This window comes from Mauremys mutica, chromosome 9 (assembly GCF_020497125.1).
Source record: "Mauremys mutica isolate MM-2020 ecotype Southern chromosome 9, ASM2049712v1, whole genome shotgun sequence".
Lineage (NCBI taxonomy): Eukaryota > Metazoa > Chordata > Testudines > Geoemydidae > Mauremys > Mauremys mutica.
The window spans coordinates 48937345-48958748 of NC_059080.1; the positions used below are offsets into that span (position 1 = coordinate 48937345).

The 21404-nt window shown below is 42.4% G+C and overlaps 1 protein-coding gene across 7 annotated transcripts in view; it reads left to right on the forward strand.

Annotated features, from left to right (window-relative positions):
- FARP2 (FERM, ARH/RhoGEF and pleckstrin domain protein 2) overlaps positions 1–21404 on the forward strand; it is a 191931-nt gene that overhangs the window by 27757 nt on the left and 142770 nt on the right. For all 7 annotated transcript variants that reach the window (XM_045029426.1, XM_045029425.1, XM_045029428.1 and 4 more), the window contains exon 3: positions 21113–21217. In XM_045029426.1, coding sequence (XP_044885361.1) covers positions 21113–21217 — 105 coding nt within the window. The remainder of the gene's footprint in view (positions 1–21112; positions 21218–21404) is intronic.

The window sequence follows — 21404 nt, forward strand, 5'->3', positions numbered from 1 at the left end:
TTTGAGGAGTTAAGCTTTCTTCTAAAGAAAAGACTTAGACCAGTTCTACACTTAAGAATTAAAAGGCTGTGTTGTTCAGGACTGTGAAAAATTTTGCTCCCTGAGCCACTATAGTTAGGTTGACCTGGTGTAGACACAGAAGAATTCCTCTGTTGATCTACAAAACAAGCGTTGGAAAGGGGGATTAACTGTGTTGATGGATTAACCCCTTTATTGACGTAAGAAACATCTACAGTACCATAGCTGCTGTACGTACTCTTAAAACCTCTCTAATTTTTTATTAAAACATTCTGAAAAATACAGCACAGTTTATGGATCTAATTCACAAATATCTGGTGAGTGCCATTACATAGCTCTTCTAGATTTGAGGAAACTGGAGTTAAAAAAGCACAGAGCATATTAAGTTGCAGAGACATACCACTGAAGTATTTAAAGCAGGCCCGCACAACTCGTAAAGCGGCGAGGGCCACATTCCTCCAAAGAAAACAGCCGAGGGCCGAAACCTCCCGGCCCTGCAGAAACACCCCGCCCCAGGGCCGTCCAGCCCTGCAGAAATAAACCCTCCTTCCCCAGTGCCGCCCCACCAAAACAGCTGTGGGCCAAAAAGGAAGGTTGGGGTGGGGAGGTGATACTTTATTTGAAATCAACCAGGGGCTCCCAGCTGAAGAGGTGGCTGGGAGCCCTCAGGGTCAAATTAAAGGGCTCAGGGCTCCGGCGGCTGGGGGAACCCGGCAGGGCCGCTTCTAGGTGTTTTGCTGCCCCAAGCAAAAAAAAACTTGTCTGCCCCCCATCCCAGCCCTGGGCTCCCCCCTGTACCCCCCTGCTGCCCCAGTCCTGGGCTCTCCCCCCACTGACCCACACCCCCTGCCGCCCCAGCGCTGGGCTTCCCCCTTTCCTCCCCACCAGTGCCCTCCCCCCACCCTGCTGCTGCCCCAGCCCTGGGCTCCCCTCCACCAGTGCCTCCCCCCCCACACACCTCCTGCCTCCCCAGCCCTGGGTCACTGGTAACGCTCCCAGGGCGGGTCATTCAGCAGGAATTTTGGATGTGCACAAAACACAGACAGGATTGGTTCCCATATGGTTACAGAGGTGCAGTAAAGTGGAACAATTTTCAGCTTGTGTGATTGGAAGATATCTGGATGCATATTATAAGACTGTCCTCCATAAATGAGGAAAAGTTGAGGTGCCTTTATTATTCTTTTGTTCCACTCTTTCTTTCTATGGGGAATTTGCCAATGCAATATCACTGTCTTCCTGAAACAAACAAAAAGGCAATGGCTGTTGAAAATAGCAATTCCAGTGCTAATAAGCATTTCTTGCTCAATTTTATCCTGCTTTTTCTAAAGCAAGTTACAGTGGATCAGTATATTTGCTTTGGGAGAAATGAAGTAACAGCTGCCCAAACTGAGCTTGAGCACTCCTGAATTTTGAGGTGTTCAAATCTGGAAGGCAGGTGCTGGGGGGGGGGAGGAGGACGACCTGTGGGCTCCACGGGGGAGCATGGCAGCAATGTATCTGGAGCTGCATGGAGCCAGACACGCTGGCCTGAGTGGCACGGTAAGGGGGCTGGGGGTTGGAGAAGGGGTAGGGGGTTCAGGGGGGCAGTCGGGGGACAGGCAGCAGTAGGATAGGCATGGGAGTCCCAGGGGTTTATCAGGGGACAGGTAGGGGGTGGGGACCTGGGGGAAAGTTGGGGGGTCTCAGGAGGGGGCAGTTGGGGACAAGGAGAAGGGAGGCTTAGATAGGGGGTGGGGTCCCAAGGGGTAGTTGGAGCAGGGGTCTTGGGAGGGAGCAATCAGGGGACAAGGAGCAGCAGCATTTAGATGGGGGTGAGGTTCTGGGTGGCAGTTAGGGGCAAGAGTCCCAGGAGAGCGGTATCAGGGGACAAGGACCAGCGGTGTTAGATAGGGGGGTGGGGGTCCTGGAGGGCAGCTGGAGCAGAGGTCTGGGGAGGGGGCAAACAGCGGCCGCGTGCCGGGATTCAAACGGCTCTGGGCTGCCCGCAGCCGTGGGGAGCCCTGAGCCCTTAAAATCCCAGCCGCGGCTGAGAATCTCTGCGGGCAGCCCAGAGCCCTTTGATTCCTAGCCGCAGCTGGGATTTAAAGGGCTCTGGGGCTCCCCGCTGCTGCGGACAGCCCAGAGCCTTCTGACTCCCAGCCGCAGCTGAGATTTAAAGGGCTCTGGGCTCCCCGCTGCTGCGGATAGCCCAGAGCCTTTTGATTCCCAGCCACAGCTGGGATTTAAAGGGCTCTAGGCTCGCCGCCGCTGCGGACAGCCCAGAGCCCTCTGACTCCCAGCCGCAGCTGGGATTTAAAAGGCTCTGGGCTCCCCGCTGCTGCGGGCAACCCAGAGCCCTTTAAATCTCAGCTGCGGCCGGGAGTCAGAGGGCTCCGGGCTGTCCGCCGCTGCGGATAGCCCAGAGCCCTTTAAATCCCAGCCACGGCTGCGAATCAAAAGGCTCTGGGCTGCCCGCAGTGGCGGGAGCCCAGAGCCCTTTGAATCTCAGCCGCGGCCGGGAGTCAGGGGGCTCTGGGCTATCCGCCGCAGCGGGCAGCCCAGAGCCCTCTGATTCCCGGCCGCGGCTGGGATTTAAAAGGCTCTGGGCTCCCCGCGGCTGCGGGCAACCCAGAGCCTTTTGATTCCCAGCCGCGGCTGAGATTTCAAGGGCTCTGGGCTCCCCGCCGCTGCGGACAGCCCAGAGCCCTCTGACTCCCGGCTGCCGCCGAGATTCAAAGGGCTCTGGACTCCCTGCGGTTGCCGGCAGCCCAGAGCTCTTTGCTTCCTGGCCGCGGACGGGATTCAAAGGGCTCTGAGCTGCCCGCAGAGCGCCGTGTGCGGGGGATTTAGAATCCCCTCGCGGGCTGCACAGTGAGGCTCTGCGGGCCGCATGTTGTGCAGGCCTGATTTAAAGGCATATAAAGTATTTAAAGACAAATCATGTTTAAAGCTAAAATAGTATAAATACAACACATCTGTAAAGACATTTTAAAACAGTTAGTTATTAGAATGATTTTGTATTTTAAACATTCGCTAGTTTATTGCATTTCAGGAGTATAACTTTAATATTAAATGAGAATTTTAGAGCTACTACAACTTTGAATGAAGTAATATATTTTTTGTTTGTTTGTTACTAAAGGGAATGTTTGTATTTAATCAGTCCATTTTAAATAGTGTAAGGAAACAAATAGAAGTTTTGGTTGGTGACTATTCATTTGAAAAATGTTATCATACTTTGAAATCTATGGATGCAAGGCACTCTAGAAATGCAGAGTATCTTCCATCCCTGTGAAATAGATGGTATTAGTCCTATTCCTCAGTTGAAGAAACTGAGGCCTATGGGAAAAATGTGATGTATCCCCTAAGTCACAGGTCTGAAAATGAAAATAGAATCCTGGCTTCTAATTCTGCTTTAATAACTAGACTATGCTCCCTCTCCATTTTGCCAGAGTTGAATGTGGTTATGGGAGTGTCCTGGCATACAGCTGTGCATACGTATTTTATTTTAGCAGGCATATAATTTTATACTCCATGTAACGCATGCTAATTTAAGTTTGCCACAGTGGCAATTCAGTTATAAATGTTGTTAAAAAGGAATGCTTGGGAAAGATGACTGATGGAAAAACTCTTTGCTTTTTTATTTAAGTAAAAACTATTTAAAGAAAAATTAAACTTGAATGTAGTGCTGGTCAGAGGTACCAGACCACAGCAGTGGAAGTTAAAGAGCTCTTTATTTTAGCCATAGAATAGATACAGTAGCATTGGCAATGCAGGTTTCCTCACACTTTTTCATTGCTGAACTTCAAGGTGTTTTTTTCCCCTTTTTTTTGGAAGGCTCTCCTACAAAAATGTGAGTCACTTAGTTCTGTTGGCCATTTAATATTCAGTCCTTGGATTGTTGGCTGACACTTTTAAGGTTCTATTTGTCATGTATTTGAGGACATCTGTACTTCAGGAAATGGCCTGATATCACCAACTCACTTCACATAGAGCCACTTAACAGCCAGCTAATGGTAATGATTTTCAGTCACTGCTTACCTGGAACAAACTCACACTAATGACCAAGAAGCTAGAAGGTTCTTAAGCTTTTAACAGTACCATTTTAACAGTAACTTCTTTGCACTGTGACCCCCTTCTGACAACAGAAATTACTACACGACCCCAGGTGGTGGTGGTGGAGCAAAGCCCAAGCCCCACCACGCCAGACTGGGCCGGGGTGGGGGGTGGGGGCAAAGAGTGGGAACACCCAAGCCCCACCACCCATGGTGCGGGGGAGGCCAAAACCCAAGGGCTTCAGCCACAGGCGGGAGGCCTGTAACCTGACCCCTGTGTGACAGGTTCAATCACAGAGACCCCCTTAGGACTGTTACCTGATGTGCTGAATTTACCTCTCAGCCTGTTTTCCCTGTCAGCTTTGGATTCCAGAACCCTGCCTTGTTGAGCCAGATACGCTAGTCTGCTGCAACACAGACCCAGGTTGGGTCCACGCCCCCAAAGCTGCAGACTTTAACCAAAAACTGCTAAGCAGGTCACCGATCTCCAACACCCAGCTCCCAATGGGATCCAAACCCCAAATAAATCCTTTTTACTCTGTATAAAGCTTATACAGGGTAAACTCGTAAATTGTACACCCTCTATAACACTGATAGAGAGAGATGCACAGCTGTTTGCTCCCCCAGGTATTAATCACTTACTCTGAGTTCATTAATAAATAAGTGATTTTATTAAGTATAAAAAGTAGGATTTAAGTGGTTCCAAGTAATAACAGAACAAAGTAAGTCATCAAGCAAAATAAAGCAAAAACACACAAGTCTAAGCCTAATACTTTAAGAAACTGATGACAGGTAAAATCTCACCCTCAGAGATGTTCCAATAAGCTTCTTTCACAGAGTAGACTCCTTCCCAGTCTGGGCCCAAACCTTTCCCCTGATACAGTCCTTGTTAGTTCCAGCAGAGAAGCCGGGGTGTTCTCATGACTGGGACTGTTCCACCCCGTTTGTTCTGTTCCACCCCGTTTTTATAGCTTTGGCACAAGGCGGGAATCTTTTGTGTCTCTGGGTCCCCACCCCTCCTTCTAAATGGAAAAGCACCAGGTTTAAGATAGATTCCAATATCAGGTGACATCATCACATGTCCTGCGAGACCCCCCAGCCTCCATTCTTCCTGGGCTGGCCTACCTGTACACAGGAAGGTTTGTAAGCAAACAGAGCCATTTACAACAAATTGCCCTAGTCAATGGGAACCTCAAGATTCTAAACCACCATTAATGGCCCACACTTTGCAAATTACAGTAGGATCTCAGAATTATACTTCATATTTCTAGTTTGAGTGTATGGCTACACTTGCAGCTGTACAGTGCTGCCGCGGGAGCGCTTTGAAGTGCGAGTGTGGTCGCAGCGCCAGCGCTGGGAGAAAGCTCTCCCAGCGCTGCAGGTACTCCACCTCCCCGTGGAGATCAGCTTACAGCGCTGGAAGCCGCGCTCCCAGCGCTGGGGCACTGTTTACACTGGCACTTTACAGTGCTGTAAGTTGCTGTGCTCAGAGGTGTGTTTTTTCACACCCCTGAGTGAGAAAGTTGCAGCGCTGTAAAGTGCCAGTGTAGCCAAGGCCTCAGATACAAGAATGATACATACATACAAATAGGAGGAATATATTGAGTAGGTTATAACCTTTGTTATGATACCTTACAAGAGACCTTTTGCATAAAGCATATTTGAGTTACATCATATTCACACGCATAAGCATATTTCCATAAAACACATGGAGTGCAATGTCTAACCAGTGCTGAAGCCCTTGGGCATTGGCCCTAAGCGGTGGGACTCGGGCTTCAGCTTCAGCCCTGGGTCCCAGCAAGTCTAATGCTAGCCCTGACAACCCCATTAAATGAGGTCGTGACCCACTTTGAGAACTGCTGCTCTAATTCTTAGCATAATGCTAAAACAAGTCAGTGTTATCAATACAAGTGAAAAGTATAGGTACTTACACTGGATGAGGCAACAGCCAAAAAAAGAAATGAACACAAGTGCCCAGAAGTGAGGCTTTCACTGATCTTGAACACCTCTGGTATTCTGGAATTTGTGTTGCATCTCAGTATTACAGATTATTGATGTCTCCTGTGGCTTCCCCACTGGAAGAAACTGTCTTTGGAAGAGCAGAACAGCACAGTCTGCGCCACTGCCAAGTAGAATGGATATCAAGGAAGGCCTTAGAGTATGTCTACACTGCAATAAACCAGTCATGGGTGGCCCATGTCCCCTGACTTGGGCTTGCAAGGCTTGGACTGCAGGCCTGTAAAATTGAAGTGTAGATGTTTGGGCTCGGGCTGAAGCCTGGGCTTTAGACACACCTCCTCCAAGGAATCATGGTAGTACATTTTTTTCCCCCATTTAAATCAGTTTTACGTTTTGCTTTTCTTTATTTCACATTTTTCAATCTTAAATTGCTAAAGTAGATGTTTGGGTTTTAATTCTTAGTAAAATTTCAAATTTTACATTTTTTTCCTGAATTTTACAGTTTTGTAAAATTCGAAGAAGAAGCTCTACCCAGGAGCAGCATATGTACAATGGGATTTATAATTTATTTCATTATAAATTTTAATCTAAAATTGCAGTAGCAAAAAATTTCAAATTAATTTTCCAAATTTAATGGACTAAAAAAATCAAGGGGGGATACCATTTTAGATTTGGTTTTGGTGAGTAGTGAGGACCTTGTTGAGGAAATGGTTGTAGGGGACAACCTTGGCTCGAGTGATCATGAGCTAATTCGGTTCAAAATAAATGGAAGGATAAACAAAATTGCATCTGAGATTAAGGTTTATGATTTCAAAAGGGCTAACTTTACTAAATTAAGGTGACTAGTTAGGGAAGTGGATTGGACTAACATATTTAGGGATCTAAAGGCGGAAGACGCTTGGGATTATTTCAGGTTGAAGTTGCAGGAGCTGTCAGAGGCCTGTATCCCGAGAAAGGGAAAACGGTCCTTAGGTAGCAGTTTTAGACTGAGCTGGATGAGCAAGCGTCTCAGAGGGGTGATTAAGAAAAAACAGAAAGCGTACAAGGAGTGGAAGATGGGAGGGATCAGCAAAGAAACCTACCTTATTGAGGTCAGAGGGTGTAGGGATGCAGTGAGAAAGGCCAAAAGCCGGGTAGAGATGGACCTTGCGAAGGGAATTAAAACCAATAGTGAAAAGTTTTTTAGCCATATAAATAGGAAGAAAACCAAGAAAGAAGAAGTGGGACCGCTTAAAACTGTAAACGGAGTGGAGATTAAGGATAAGCTAGGCATGGCACAATATCTAAACGAATATTTTGCCTCGGTCTTTAATGAGGCTAATGAAGGGTTTAGGAATAGTGGCAGAGTGACTGATGGGAATGAAGGTGCGGGTTTGGAAATTACAGTATCCGAGGTAGAAGCCAAACTTGAACAGCTTAACGGTAGTAAATCAGGCGGCCCGGATAATCTTCATCCTAGCCTATTAAAGGAATTGGCGAGTGAAATTGCAAGACCGTTAGCGATAATTTTTAACGAATCTCTAAACTCGGGGGTTGTACCGTTTGACTGGAGATTAGCTAATATAGTTCCTGTTTTCAAGAAGGGGAAAAAAAGTGACCCGGGTAACTACAGGCCTGTTAGTTTAACATCTGTAGTATGTAAAGTCATGGAAAAAATATTAAAGGAGAGAGTAGTTACGGACCTTGAGGTCAATGGCAATTGGGACAAATTACAACATGGTTTTACGAAAGGTAGATCGTGCCAAACCAACCTGATCTCCTTCTTTGAGAAAGTAACAGATTTTTTAGACAAGGGAAATGCGGTGGATCTAATATATCTTGATTTCAGTAAGGCGTTTGATACGGGTACCACATGAAGAATTACTGGTTAAATTGGAAAAGATGGGGATCGAAATGAAAATCCAGAGGTGGATAAGGAACTGGTTAAAGGGGAGACTGTAGCGGGTCGTATTGAAAGGTGATCTGTCGGGTTGGAGGGAGGTTACCAGTGGAGTTCCTCAAGGTTCGGTTTTGGGTCCGATCTTATTCAATCTATTTATCACTGACCTTGGTCTCCCATGTTTAAGAAGGATGAATTCAAACTGGAACGGGTACAAAGAAGGGCCACTAGAATGATCCGAGGAATGGAAAGCCTGTCGTATGAAAGGAGACTTGAGGAGCTCGGTTTGTTTTCCTTAACCAAAAGAAGGTTGAGAGGAGATATGATTGCTCTCTTTAAATATATCAGAGGGATAAATACCAGGGAGGGAGAGGAATTATTTCAGCTCAGTACTAATGTGGACACAAGAACAAATGGCTATAAATTGGCAGTCAGGAAGTTTAGGCTTGAAATTAGACGAAGGTTTCTAACCATCAGGGGAGTGAAATTCTGGAACAGCCTACCGAGGGAAACAGTGGGGGCGAAGGACCTCTCTGGCTTTAAGATTAAGCTTGATAAGTTTATGGAGGGAATGGTTTGATAGGATAACGTGATTTAGTCAATAGGTCAATAACGTGCGGCCACTGGTAATTAGTACCGAGGGTCAATGTTGGGATATTGAAAGTCTTTTTCCTGAGTGTCTGGCTGGAGAGTCTTGTCCGCGTGCTCGGGGTTCAGCTGATCGCCATATTTGGGGTCGGGAAGGAATTTTCCTCCAGGGTAGATTGGCAGTGGCCCTGGAGGTTTTTCGCCTTCCTCCGCAGCATGGGGCAGGGGTCGCTTGCTGGAGGATTATCTGCTACTTGAAGTCTTTAAATCAGGATTTGGGGACTTCAACAGCTGAGTCAAGGGAGAGAATTATTTCAGGAGTGGGTGGGTCAGCTTTTGTGGCCTGCATCTTGCGGGAGGTCAGACTAGATGATCATAATGGTCCCTTCTGATCTTAAGTTCTATGATTCTATGAAGTGACTTTTAAATAAATGATTTGGTTAATTATTTTGATTTTTCCTGAGGGTGTAGTTATGGGATGGTCTGAGTGTATCAGGAGTTCTGTATAGTTAGCTGACATTGTCAATAGGGGGATGGTGTGTGTGCACAGAAGAATAAATATTCAGCCTTTTTTTCTTATATGAAAGAGAAACTGGAAAAATGTGTAGTAATACCCGTTGAACCCAATCAAGATTCAGGGCTCCATTGTGCTAGGTGCCATTGAAATAAATAACTAAAAAGGGGAGCGCTCAAGCCCTAGTCTTATAATGAGACTCAACAGGTAGACACAACAGACAAAGGTAAGGAAGCTTGAGGGAGAAGGTTACAATAAGACAGCAAGTTCTGCATAATAAACAGAAGTCTTGGCTTGCTGTTTGCATAGCCATTGTTGATTGGTAATTTGAATGTCACAGCATTGATAAATTTTAAGGAGGGATTTGGAGAAGGATAAAGAGGTGGCTTTATTGATTGTAGACTTTTTTTTTTCCATGATAAGAGGGAGACAGTGGAGAAAGTGTAAAGATGTCTTTCAACTAGGGCTGTCAATTAATTGTAGTTAAGTCGTGATTAACTCAAAAAAATTAATTGCAATTAATCACAGTTTTAATCACACTGGTAATAGACCATCAATTGAAATTCATTAAATATTTTTGGCTCTTCCTACATTTTCAGATATATTGATTTCAGTTACAACACAGAATACAAAGTGTACAGTGCTCACTTTATATTATTTTTATTACCAATATTTACACTGTAAAAATGATAAGAAATACTCTAGTATTTTTCAGTTCACCTCATTCAAGTACTGTAGTGCAATCTCTTCATTCTGAAAGTGCAACTTACAAATGTAGAATTCTTTTTGTTACATTGTTTTATTTTTGAGTGAAGTAATGTAAAACTTTAGAGCCTACAAGTCCACTTAGTCCTATTTCTTGTTCAGCCAATTGCTAAGACAGACAAGTTTGTTAATATTTATGGGAGATAATGCAGTCCACTTCTTATTTACAGTGTCACCTGAAAGTGAGAATAGGCGTTCATGTGGCATTTTTGTAGCCAGAGTTGCAAGGTATTTACATGCCAGATATGCTAAAGATTCGTATGTCTCTTTGTGCTTTGGTGACCATTCCAGAGAACAAGCTAACATACGAATCTGTAGCGCATCTGGCATGTAAATATCTTGTAACGCTGGCTACAACAATGCCATGCGAATGCCTGTTCTCACTTGCAGATGACGTAAATAAGAAATGGGCAGCATTACATTTGTGGGAGACAGACTTGTTTGAGTGATTGGTTGAACAAGAAGTAGGACTGAGTGGACTTGTAGCTCTAAAGTAGTACATTGTTTGGTTTTTGAGTGCAGTTATTTTTTTTGAACATAATTCCACATTTGTAAGTTCAACTTTCATGATAAAGAGATTGCACTACAGTACTTGTATTAGGTGAATTGAAGTACTATTTTTCTTTTTTACAGTGCAAATATTTGTAATAAAAAAGAAATATAAAGTGAGGACTGTATACTTTGCATTGTGTTGTAATTGAGATCAATGTATTTGAAAATGTAGAAAACATCCCAAAATATTTAGTGTTCTATTGTTTAACAGCGCAATTAATCGTGATTAATTTTTTTAATCACATGTCAGTCCTACTTTCAACACAAGAAAACATTAATAGTAAGAGTGCCCAAAAGTTCCATGTTAGAATGTTTGCAGTAAAGTGGCAAAACCTGCAGATGATACCCTTGCACAATTGTTTAGGTTAGCTGAGACTAAATAACTTTGTAAGATCCCTCAGAATCCTGACTGAGAGCTTGTCTTCACTGCAATATTAGCTTTAGGTATAACTTGCCCCTAACAAGACTCCTCCTCTCACGCAGGGTTCTCTATCTTGTGATAAGTGGTGCTTTTCAACTCGAGCTAGCTGGCCTTTTGGAGGTGTAGATTGAAGCTCCAGTGCTGCTGATACTTGAGTTCCTAGTGTCCTGGGGATTCAGCTACAGATTACAGTTTGAGTTAATGCACCTCATTAGTTGCTAATCTAATCACTGTGTGTGGCTCAAATTGTGTTTTGGAGCATGGCTGCTCCTTTGAGCTATGCTAGCTCAAGCGGAGTAACTTGACATAACTGTTGTAGTGAAGACAATCCCTGAATGTGTGAAATGGTGGCTGATGAAATTCGGTGTTGATTGATGCCATGATCTTGGTGATTCCCTAGACCTCTCTAATACAAATAATACACCGTTCTTCTCTATATAAATGGCATTGTGGGGTTCCATATTTGTTTTCAGTGACTCGATCAATTGTGAACACTTAAAATGCTTTTTTACCTCTTTGCAAGCCCGGAAATTCTATCTGAGATCTGAAAACCAACTTATATTCTTTCTGGCTCATGTGCTATCACCAGAAATAAAAATTCTGTAGGCTAAATTCTGTCCTTATTTACATCTGTGTGATCCTGTTGTCTTATTGGTTTGCATAGGTGTAACTGGGGCCACAATATGGTTGTGTAATTGGAATTTGGTTACCAAATCTGATGATGCATGAGCTAGAATAGGTTCAAACTCCTGCTCCCATAGATGTATTGGCTCTGCAATGCAATGCTGGGGGTGAAGGGGGTGGAGAAGAGGTGACAGAATTTACTTTTGTGATTAAGTAGGTAGGACCTATTTTATGATATGAACCTATGACAGGAATCTGATCTGTGGAGGGGAAAGGTGCTGTTTTCAGGTGGACAGTTTTCTTACCATATTGCACTTTACAGTTATTTAGTGTCTTTCAATCATTGAGAGCGTGATTCTAAAAAGGCTAGTTCTTAAAAAGCCAAACTTTACATGTTCTTAGACTTAACTCATTAATATGTGGTTTGCTAGATTTGTAAAAACTAGATACAATTTACGGCAGTTTGAAAATAACTTATTGAGCATGCACAGTACAATATTTTCCTTACTAGATAAGTTTGTTGGACTTTTTGTGAGTTCTGATTTTACAGAAACTTTTTTTTTAAAACAGATTGTATAAAATTGAGTGCACACGGCCACACTAAGCACATTAATTCGGCGGTGTGCGTCCATGTACTGAGGCTAGCGTCGATTTCCAGAGCGTTGCACTGTGGGTAGCTATCCCATAGTTCCTGCAGTCTCCCCCGCCCATTGGAATTCTGGGTTGAGATCACAATGCATGATGGAGCAAAAACAGTGTCGTGGGTGATTCTGGGTAAATGTCGTCACTCAATCCTTCCTCCGTGAAAGCAACATCAGACAATCATTTCGCGCCCTTTTTCTCTGGATTGTCCTGGCAGACGCCATAGCATGGTAACCATGGAGCCCGTTTAGCCTTTTTTCACTGTCACCATATGTGTACAGGAGTCTGCTGACAAATGCGTTACTGCAGTGCTACACAGCAGCATTCATTTGCCTTTGCAAGGTAGCAGAGATGGTTACCAGCCCTATTGCACCGTCTGCTGCTTTGAAAATTGGCAATGACGGTTACCAGTCATATTGTACCGTCTGCTGCTGTCATGGCTGCTCCTGGCTGGCCTCGCTGAGGTCGGCCGGGGGTGCATGGACAAAAATGGGAATGACTTCCCAGGTCATTCCCTTCTTTATGTTTTGTCTAAAAATAGTCAGTCCTGCCTAGAATATGGGGCAAGTCTGCTAGAGAACCAGAGAGCACAGCTGCTCCGGGTCAGAGCTCCAGATATCCCGCAGAAATATTGAGCTGCATGCCATTCTAGGGGGTGCCCCTGCAACAACCCCACCTGTTGCTTCCCTCCTCCCCCACCCCTCCTGGGCTACCGTGGCAGTTATCCCCCCATTTGTGTGATGAAGTAATAAAGAATGCAGGAATAAGAAACACTGACTTTTTAGTGAGATAAAATGAGGGGGAGGCAGCCTTCAGCTGCTATGATATTCCAGGCAGGACATCTCCATTACTCATTAAAGGGTGCAGGGGGAGAGGAGCACAGCCTCCCGCTGCTATGATAGTCCAGAATCTCCATTAGACATGAAAGTGGGGGAGCGGGAGAGGAGCTCAGCCTCCAGCTGCTATGATGAGGACGGTTACCAGCCCTATTGCACCATCTGCCAGGACTGAATTTCCAGGACACAAAGCTTAAAGAAGAGAATGACTGGGAGTCATTCCCATTTTTGCCCAGGCGCCCCCAGCCGACCTCACCGAAGCCAGCCAGGAGTACTCACAGGATGATGATGAGGACGGCTATCAGTCATATTGTACCGTACCGTCTGCCACCGGGGAGGGGAGAGGATGCTGCTGTTTAGCGCTGCAGCACCCCGTCTACCAGCAGCATCCAGTAGACATACGGTGACATTGAAAAGAGGCGAGAAACTATTTTTTTTCCCCTTTTCTTTGAGGAAGAGGGACGGGGGGTAAATTGACGACATATTCCCTGAACCACTGGCTACAATGTTTTTGACCCTTCAGGCATTGGGAGCTCAGCCAAGAATGCAAATGCTTTTCGGAGACTGCAGGAATTGTAGGATAGCTAGAGTCCTCAGTCCCCCCTCCCTCCCTCCATGAGCGTCCATTTGATTCTTTGGCTTTCCATTACGCTTGTCACATGGCACTGTGTTGTCCCTGCTGTGGCCTCTGTCTATCATAGCCTGGAGATTTTTTTCAAATGCTTTGGCATTTCGTCTTCCGGAACGGAGCTCTGATAGAACAGATTTGTCTCCCCATACAGCGATCAGATCCAGTATCTCCCGTACGGTCCATGCTGGAGCTCTTTTTGGATTTGGGACTGCATGGCCACCCGTGATGATCACCGCTCCACGCTGGGCAAACAGGAAATGAAATTCAAAAGTTCGTGGGGCTTTTCTTGTCTACCTGGCCAGTGCATCCGAGTTCAGATTGCTTTCCAGAGCGGTCACAATGGTGCACTGTGGGATACCGCCCGGAGGCCAATACCATTGAATTGCAGCCACACTAACCCTAATCCGACATGGCAATACCGATTTCAGCGCTACTCCCCTCGTCGGGGAGGAGTACAGAAATCGGTTTAAAGAGCCCTTTATATCGATATAAAGGGCTTAGTTGTGTGGACGGGTGCAGGGTTAAATCGTTTTAACGCTGTTAAATTCGGTATAAATACGTAGTGTAGACCAGGCCATAGTGTAGCGAGCAAAGTATATCCAGCATTGGAGATGATAATATATTAATCCAATTATCTGGTCTGCAAGTTATTTGAAACAAAATATCTACATCTCAATAATTCTAGTAACAGCGGTTAAAAAGGGCTCCACCTGATATTTACATTTGTGACATAACTGAGTCTCAAATACACAGTTGGAAATGTTGAACTAATGTATGGTGTGTCATTCATCTCTATTCTTAAGGCCGCTAAAACTCACTCTTCCTAAAACATTCTGGCCAGATGTCAGGTATCCTCTCATTTGAAATGTCTTTCAGGTAAGCCTAACAGATCTCAACCAAGGCAAGGGCAAACATACAGAATTCTGAAAAGATTTGAAATGAGTGATTTGATTTGTCATGATTGCTTGATAACTCTAGTTAGTAGATTGTGGCTGAGAGTCCTAGGTTCTCCTTTCTATTACTTGCCAATAGAGGGTCAAATCCTGATGCCATTGAAGTCAAGGGAAATTTTGCCATTGACTTCAGTGGGAGCAGGATTATGCTCTAGGTATTTGAGTTATAGGTGAAAATAACTGAGCTCAGATTTTTCATTAGTTATTGAAGCATCATTAATCCTTTGGCTTTTATGACACAAAGTAAAAATGTTCAGTTCTTCACAGGGTCAAAATTGTAGCAGCATTTTTTATCTGGTTTCATGAGGTGCAGTGGCTGCCAGTATATCTCTGGTATCTGTATATTTAAAGGAAGCAGTATCTTTTCCCAAATTCTAGGGCTGTCAGAAAGTCTTGCGAGTTGCTTATTTTTATTCAGTATTTGATTAAGGCTGCTAGTTACAATTGGTATTTGAATATAAAAAAGTGGATTTGTTATTTTATTCTGTGGTATTCACATCATCATTTTTCTAGTAGTCTAACAGACCAACTTTACCAGAAAGTTCCCCATATCATTGAAAGAATTTTCTTTTAAGGGTAGCTGCTCTATCACAGTCCATTCTCTCAACCCTTTTATGCTGCTGCTGCCCCCTTAGGCTTCTGGCAAGTTGCCCAGGCAACAAGTGGCCATCACTAGGGTAATTTGTAGGGCTGTCATGTGAACAAAAAATTTAATCGCAGTTAATCGCACTGTTAAACAATAATAGAGCACCATTTATTTAAATATTTTTGGATGTCTTCTATATTTTCAAATATATTGATTTCAATTACAACACAGAATACAAACTGTACAGTGCTCACTTTATATTTATTTTTGATTACAAGTATTTGCACTGTAAAATAACAAAAGAAATAGTATTTTTAAATTCACCTAATACAAGTACTGTAATGCAGTCTTTTTATCATGAAAGTTGAACATGAAATAATTATGTACAAAAAAACTGCATTCAAAAATAAAACAATGTAAACTTTTAGACCCTGCAAGTCCACTCAGTCCCACTTGTTCAGCCAGTCACTCAGACTAACAAGTTTGTTTACATTTGCAGGAGATAATGCTGTCTGCTTCTTGTTTACAATGTTACCTGAAAGTGAGGACAGGTATTCTCATGGCCCTGTTGTAACTGGCATCGCAAGATATTTGTGCCAGATGCGCTAAAGATTCATGTGTCCCTTCACGCTTCAACCATCATTCCAGGGGACACCTGTTCATGCTGATGATGGGTTCTGCTTGATAACAATCTAAAGCAATGTGGACTGCCACATGTTCATTTTCATTATCTGAGTCAGATGCCACCAGCAGAAGGTTGGTTTTCTTTTTTGGTGGTTCGAGTTCTGTAGTGTTGCTTTAAGACTTCTGAAAGCATGCTCCACACTTTGTCCCTCTCAGATATTGGAAGGCACTTTGGATTCTTAAACCTTGGGTCAAGTGCTGTAGCTATCTTTAGAAGTCTCACATTGGTACCTTCTTTGCGTTTTGTCAGATTTGCAGTGAAAGTGTTCTTAAAATGAACAACATGTTGGGTCATCATTTGAAACTGCTATAACATGAAATATATGGCAGAATGCGGTAAAACATGGCAGGAGACATACAATTCTCCCCAAGGAGTTCAGTCACAAATTTAATGAATGCTTTTTTTTTTTTTTTTTTAAACGAGCATCATCAGCATGGAAGCATGTACTCTTCAATGATGGTCAAAGCATGAAGGGGCATACGAATGTTTAGCATATCTGGAATGTAAATACCTTGCAATGCTAGCTACAAAAGTGCCATGTAAATGCATGTTTTCAGTTTCTGGTGACATTGTAAATAAGAAGAGGGCAGCTTTATCTCCTGTAAATGTAAACAAACTTGTTTGTCTTAGCGATTGGCTAAACAAGAAGTAGGACTGAGTGGACTTGTAGGCTCTGAAGTTTTATATTTTTGTTTTTGAGTGCAGTTATGTAATACAAAAAGCTACATTTTAAATGTTGTACTTTCATGACAGAGATTGCACTACATACTTGTTTGTGGTGAATTGAAAAATATTTCTTTTTATCACTTTGACTTTGACAACACAGAATAAAATATATATGATAATGGAGAAAATCATCCAAAATATGTAATAAATTTCAATTGGTACTCTATTGTTTAACAGTGCGATTAAAACTGTGATTAATCACGATTAATTTTTTTGAGTTAATTGTGTGAGTTAACTGCGATTAATCAACAGCCCTAATAATTTAAGGCTATGGAGATTAATCTTTTGGAGGGAGGTTTAAATGTTTTGTGTTTGTACTTTGTTTAGGTTAGAAAGAGGTTGTTTTCTTTCAGACTCGTTGGGGAAGAGAATACTTTTGAAAGTGAAAATATAGGTAGAATAATATTTAAGTAATAATAAGGGTCTGACAAATACACAACCCCAAATAATATGTAATCTGGCCCCAAAAGAGGTGAGAGAAACGTAACATGACTTTTCTGTTGCTTATCCCTTAGACCAGTGGTTCCCAAACTTGTTCCACTGCTTGTGCAGGGAAAGCCCCTGGTGGGCCAGGCCAGTGTGTGTACCTGCTGCGTCCGCAGGTTCAGCCGATCGCAGCTCCGGTCTAATGGGAGCTGCTGGAACTGAATATTCAGGTTCATACAAATTTTACTCTATGGTCCTGATTCTATTTCCTTTAGGAACATGAATTTTATTATTAAAAGTAAGTAATTGTGTCTACAGTCGAAGCACCATATCCTTTGATCTACTTGCCACTTTATTTTTCTTTTACAGAAATCTTTATGAACTTCTATAATAATTCTGTGATGGCAGTTGTAGTAGACTATTGGCAGAGCATAGGGAATATGACAATTTCAGAACTGGACGTGTGCCATAATGAGGAATTCCTATTGAAATATTTGTGACCTTTAAAGAATCTAGTATGCGTTCATATACACAGTTTCCTACGTTATCAAAATTCTAAGCACATGTTTAAGAGAACTTGCCCGGTGCAGCTCTTATGCAGGCATAACTGATATTAAATTGACAATACAAAATCTAATTAATTTTGAAATTTACAAAATCAAAAGACTTAGGAGTCTTGTCAAATGGTGGAGTTGTATCTTGGCAGATGAACTGGAAATGGGTAAATGCAACAAACAACTTGAGAAACTAAATCAAATTCTCCCAGGCAGAATTTTCCCACAGAACTTGAAACAAAGAATAATGAAATACTTTGTTAGATCCCAAGCTTTGTAACTCATTTTCGTCAACACATTACTTAATACTACTCTTTGTAAATGCAACATTCTTTGATACATTTTATATTTAAAGGAGACACAGTCAACTTAAAGGTCACATTGCTATCTGAATTTTTACTTAGTACTGTTTCTAGTAAGTCCAGTTACTGTTTCTAGTAACTACTTTAATTGAAATATTTTTCTCCATGTTTTTCATTTTTAGCAATTTGATAGTACTTTATATAATTTTCAAATTTTATTGTTTCCCTGTATAGTCAGTTAAGTTGGTCACTTTTCCCCTATGAGTTTTTAGTGTCTTTCACACAAGATGCGGAGAGGGAGGGAAGTATTTGGGAAATTTGTTTTTTAAAAAGACTGGGGAACTCAGGAAGCAGGTTTAGTACCTGAAAGTTTTCCAATTTTTTGTTTTGAAATTGACTAGATTTCAGTATGATAGTGCCTTCCAAGCTTTAGAGAGGGATTCCTACACTAGGGCAAACTTGAAAATGAAAACCTTCAAACAGCATGATTCTTTACCTATAATCTTCTGTATTCTGCCTTACTATAATTAGTAATTATATTTGAATTTTACAGTTTTTAAATAGAAATTAGCCTATTAAACTTACTGATCAAGACATTGAGAGAAGAGGTATAAGAAACCAGATAATTTAACAATTCTTCAAATTATTTACTTAGAAAAAATTGTTTATATGCAGAATGCACTGAATAAATAAAATTGACCGACGTATTAAAATGGCAGTAAACATACGCTTTTCAAGTAGTTTTCCATTCTGATAAGGATAAGAACATAAGAACGGCCATACTGGGTCAGACCAAAGGTCCATCTAGCTCAGTGTCCTGTATTCTGACAGTGGCCAATGCCAAGTGCCCCAGAGGGAATGAACAGAACAGGTAATCATCAAGTGATCCATTTCTTGTTGCTCATTTGTAGCTTCTGGCAAACAGAAGCTCGGGACACCATCCCTACCCTTGCTGGCTAATAGGCATTAATGGACCTATCCTCCATTAATTTATCTAGTTCTTTTTTGAACCGTGTTATAGTTTTGGCCTTCACAACATCCTCTGGTAAAGAGTTCCACAGGTTGACTGTATGTTGTGTGAAGAAATACTTCTTTTTATTTGTTTTTAACCAAAATCATATGAACATCCAGAGATTTGACTCATTCAAGTATACACAATCTTTTTTGAGCAATACAAATTCCTTTAGGGTACTCAACTGGAAAATCTCACTACCAAGCCTAAATTAACATACTTTATCAAGGGTATATTGGACATTATCCTTCACAGTACCAGAATTACCTGCCGAAATCTAGACTGAAGGAGAAACTGATCATTATCACTGAGTCTTGAACATAAATATTAATAAGCAGGGAAAAACTAGAATTGTTTTTGCTAGAAAACACCTTTTTATGGGGGGTCAGGGTTGTGGTTTGAGTTTCCATTTCTCATTTAGTTTGTATTAGTGTTTTACACAGTGATAGCACAGTACCAAAATTTGAACAAAGTGCTTCCTCAAAAATGTTCCACCTCATTCATCCATACATACATTTCCCAAGGTAAAATACATCCCTGCCCCATCCAAAAATCCATTAGTTCCATACTCTTCCTCCTTATCTTGTTAAATAAAAATGTATGTATTCCATAGTTTCCTCACTCCCATAACTAATCATTCTCTAATTCTCCCCCCTTCCCCCAAGGTAAAAGTATTTCTTGCCCTGCCTTGCTTGTCTCTTGTCCTTCCATCTCATGTAGGTTCCTTTAGGTGGCTCCTCTACCTGGCTACTTTCCATCAGCATTGATGGTGATAGATGATTTGTACTGTGGCCTCTGCTGACAGCAGTGGTGGTAGGCAAGTAGTCGTAGTATCTGGTTTTGAGGTGGTTAGTTGGATGTGGGTCAGGTTCTCTCTGGTAGTGAGCTCGATACTCAACTGGAGAATAGATTCCATTTGGTTTTTGAGTGTGTAAGCTCTCCTAGTTGGTGCTCATGATAGACCTAGCTCAGTGAGAGAGATGGGTTTTCAGTGGCTACAGAACTTCTGTCCCATGTGGCTTCAGCTTAGTTTTGTCTCTTTCCTTATCTCCTTTCCCTTTGTGTTGCTGGAGCTGTAAGTTTCCTCATCCCTATACCCACCATGTGGAGCATCCCCCATGCAATCTAGATGCATTGACTGATGGGGGAATTCATGAAAGGCAGCTAGCTGCTAGTCATGCAATAGTGGGAGCCGATTGAGAGCTGAAAATTTGAACAAGTAGGTCCAACTTCAGGATTTTGGGTAGGTTATGAAATTTTTTGTTGCTTCCTTCCACTTAACATAATCAATTTGTATCCGTGGTTTTTGTTTCTGTGTGCAAAATTGATAAAAAGTTTGTAGGGAGAGTTAGCGAGCTGATTCTTTGGGATGTTGCAAATTAATTTTACACACACAGCAAATGTGAGAGAGATGGAGATCTTTAGACTCCAGCAGCTTCCTGACACAGAAGTGGAGCTCCGGTGTGTATACCTTAAGACCTTAGCAACCATGTTGTGTGTTTTCCTGGATGTCCTTGCAAGAAAAAAAAGCTAGATTTATGAGAGCTGAGATTCTCCATCACAGAGCCCATATTCTAGCTCTGTCAGTGAGGGACTCGTGTGAGGGTCGTCCAGCTCATTAGTGGACCAGCAACCTGTGAATCTTTTCAAATCTACATTAGAGGCCATATCTTTGGCCCCACTAAGTTCCATTATATTTCTCTGGAAGTACAAGGGGGACTTAAAGCTGCCTCAATTTGCCAGCTGAGGATTTCCTTGTTGAGGGTGAATTCTCATTCAGCATAGCCAACTTTGTGCCATTGCAAGCAATGATAAATTAGAGCAGCCTTAAGGTACACCTCTACCCGGATATAATGCGACCCAATATAACATGAATTCGGATATAACGTGGTAAAGCAGTGCTCCGAGGGGCGGGGCTACGCACTCCGGCAGATCAAGCCAAGTTCGATATAACGCGGTTTCACCTATAACGCAGTAAGATTTTTTTGGCTCCAGAGGACAGTGTTGTATCGAGGTAGCGGTGTATTATAACTTATGTCCAGTGGCTGAACTGGCCTCCAGCTGCTCTGGTTTAAAATGATCTCTCCTCTCCCCCTTCAGGTGCACTGAATTAGAGGTCTAACACACCTCAGGATATGGACCTGCATCTCCAAGTTATACAGCAAAATTTGTGCTAATTTATTGAAATACCCACTAGTAATTTTAACTGATTTATGTGTGTTTGTACAGAGCCTAATGCTGGTTGGGGCTTTTAAATGCTACAGTAATATTAGTGATCAATAATACAAAAGTGTTTTGAAACATTTTTTCCACTGCTTTTAAATGTTAATACATCTTGTTTCCACTTTGTAATAAACTCATTTGAATTATATTTAATCTTGTTATACTTCTTATTTTTACTCTTCCAGTCCAAGTGCTATGGCCAGACGTTGCTGACAGAGGTTTATAAGCATTTGAATTTAGCTGAGTCCGACTACTTTGGAATTGAGTTCCAGAACATCCAATCATATTGGGTATGTCATGTTTCCTGATTAATTCATTATAATAAAAAGTCTTGGATGAATGCTGCCACCTAACAGTCAAAAGAAGTTTGGAACGCCATGTAAGAGTATCCCAGCGAATGTATACTATAATTCGCTTCAATCAGGTCAAAGTACTACTTCACAAAATATCAGGAGGTAGCCGTGTTAGTCTGTATCC